Consider the following 2,447-nt stretch of genomic DNA (forward strand, 5'->3'; position numbering starts at 1 on the left):
TCCGAAAGCCAGAGAGAGTTGTTCTGTCCATCGGCAGGGTGCGGAATGTGGAGATGCTGAAAGGTCACGACCTGGCGTCAGGATCCATAGACAAGGCGGCACAGCGGCTTCACAATCAGTACACACTGAGGCTGAGAGTCCGCGGCATCGATGAGAACGACTTCAAGGATAGCAAGAGAATCCTGGAGGAGAAGCTGAGATCCGGCCGGGTCAAACCCACCCTGCTTCCGTACGGCACTCAAGAGGAGATCCGCAGAGACATGGAGGCCTGTCACCTAGTCCTGATGCCGTCCCGGGCCGAACCGTTCGGACTGGTCGGCCTGGAGGCCATCGCGGCAGGAGTTCCCGTCCTCATCTCAGAGCACTCGGGCCTTGCAGAGCTGATAGAGGAACTATCAGACAGGCTGGGGCAGCCCACGTTCCGCCACTGTATCGTCAAGATGAAGGGAGACACCGCGACCGACGCTGATGTAGAGAAGTGGGCAGAAAGAATCGAGGACGTCCTCAAATACGCCAAGTCAGAGTTCGCGGAAGCCCGCGCCTTCAGGGAGAAACTGCTGGCCTCCAAGTACTGGGAAGAGTCTCACCAGAAGTTTCTACAAGCCTGCGACATCACTGGTAAGAAAACATGGCTTCATCAGAGACCGATACTTTGGATGTATGGATGACCATCTAATGTTTCAATTGACAGTAGAATATTTTTTACAATCAATGTTTCAATTGACAGTAGAGTATAATTTATTGTTTTATCTAATCGGATGATATTAATGATTTTGCCTATTGCATATTGACTATATCCAACGATCCATTACTTAGGTATCTAGAAATTTAAACTGATACTCCCGACTAAGTTTGATGTTGTTGAGAAGCTTTCACACGGCATCTGCCATATTATTTCAACTCCAAAGGGTCAAAGAAATATGGCGGATGCCGTATGAAAGCTTCTCACCAGCAGCAAACAGTCGTATCAGGTTAAGATCTTAGATTCCTATGAAATCTCCATGGCAGTTTAATCTACACCAACGTCTTTTACTCGATCTATTGCTTTCCGTACTGATTTATCTGATAATCTGAACACCTCACACAGACGGCGGCAGTGCCCAAGCGGAGGGCGGAGGTGCTGAGGCTGAGGACTCGGACTGAAGATCTGACGTCACTGGAGATCACTGACGTCATGTAACTGTAAATACTGACGTCATGTAATTGTAGATACTGACGTCATGTAATGGTAAATACTGACGCCATGTAATTGTACATACTAACACCATGTAATGCAGCAGGCTCCCATCTCTGACACTATGCTGGCACTCTGAGTGTAGACTTTCAGAACTATGGTGAGAGTTTATGACCAGAATCAGTAGCAGTAATGACGCTGCTGTTTAATTCTATAGGTTTATTTGAAACAATGGACATTGCAGTTATAATGGACACAAGGAATTAACATGTTGTTGTCGGTATCTAATCTGTATGATGATTATGTTTGTATGTTTTCACAATGATATTTGCATGTTTGCATGTTGCAGGTCTTTTACCTTTCATTTGCTGATCATAGAAATGCTTTAACAACTTGGAAAGCTTATGCAAAAATAATATGGAAACCATTTTGTAAGTCATGTATCAATTTTGTACTGTAAGCCATTAACATGTAGGGTCTGTCATAACACTACCAACATTCCCACAAGTGTTTCGATAACAGCCTACAGATATATCACATGCTAATATATCGGTATATAAATGACAAACAATGACTTGCAAAGCTGTTTGATGAAGCCCAAAGAATTGCCATGCGAGTTGTGGATCTGAGTAAAGCCTAAACTCTCTAAACGCTTGACCAAATGTTTATGTCAATATGTCATATTAAACTCCAATTTGTGTGTGATCGCCGTTTTTGTGTATTCTCTGCCTTTGCTCGGATAAGTGAGAGAACAGGACTCCATTCGAACTTTTTAAAAAACGGTGTGTGGCAATTCACTGCAGCTGCATCGCAGTATTGTTCAAAGAGGCACAAAATGGGCATTTGCCGTTGCCACGACTACCGGATACACTGAGAGATTCGTGGGCAGCCATGTTGTTTTCAGTGATAAAAGAGATCACACAAAACACCGGGGTACGTTGTTCCCCCTTAGCACTGGCGGATCCAGAAATTTGGTAAGGGGGGGGGGGCGCGCACCATGACGCGGCCGAAGGCCGCGTCCGCGCAGCGCAAGCTGCGCGGGGGGAGAGCACGAGAGGGGAGTACTCCCTCTCGTAGGGGGGGTATGGGGGGCCTCCCCCAGAAAATTTTTAAGAAATAGAAGCTCTCGGGTGCATTTTACAGAGCCATCTCTGACTGCAAATTTGAGAAACAAATTAACACTGATTTTTTGTCATGTCTGTGGCTGTCTAGTTCACTTTAGGGACATTTTCTAAAGCAACTATCACTGAGGACAAACCTAACGAAGGCTAGT

At 45.6% G+C, this 2,447-nt stretch overlaps 1 protein-coding gene across 1 annotated transcript; it reads left to right on the top strand.

The window, feature by feature from the left end:
• Window positions 1-6: 6 nt before the first annotated feature.
• On the top strand, window positions 7-1,879 carry LOC118411431 (D-inositol 3-phosphate glycosyltransferase-like). The gene is made up of 2 exons (XM_035813713.1): window positions 7-618; window positions 1,088-1,879. The coding sequence occupies exons 1-2, from the start codon at window positions 54-56 to the stop codon at window positions 1,141-1,143; spliced, it is 621 nt and encodes a 206-aa protein (XP_035669606.1). The 5' UTR covers window positions 7-53; the 3' UTR covers window positions 1,144-1,879.
• The last annotated feature ends 568 nt before the right edge of the window (window positions 1,880-2,447 follow it).

This window comes from Branchiostoma floridae, chromosome 3 (genome assembly GCF_000003815.2).
Source record: "Branchiostoma floridae strain S238N-H82 chromosome 3, Bfl_VNyyK, whole genome shotgun sequence".
Taxonomy (NCBI): domain Eukaryota; kingdom Metazoa; phylum Chordata; class Leptocardii; order Amphioxiformes; family Branchiostomatidae; genus Branchiostoma; species Branchiostoma floridae.

Coding starts and splice junctions, on each gene's coding strand:
- LOC118411431 (XM_035813713.1), top strand. CDS start 54: ATGCTGAAAGGTCACGACCTGGCGTCAGGATCCATAGACAAGGCGGCA. Junction 619..1,087: donor ACAAGCCTGCGACATCACTG/GTAAGAAAACAT, acceptor CACCTCACACAG/ACGGCGGCAGTGCCCAAGCG.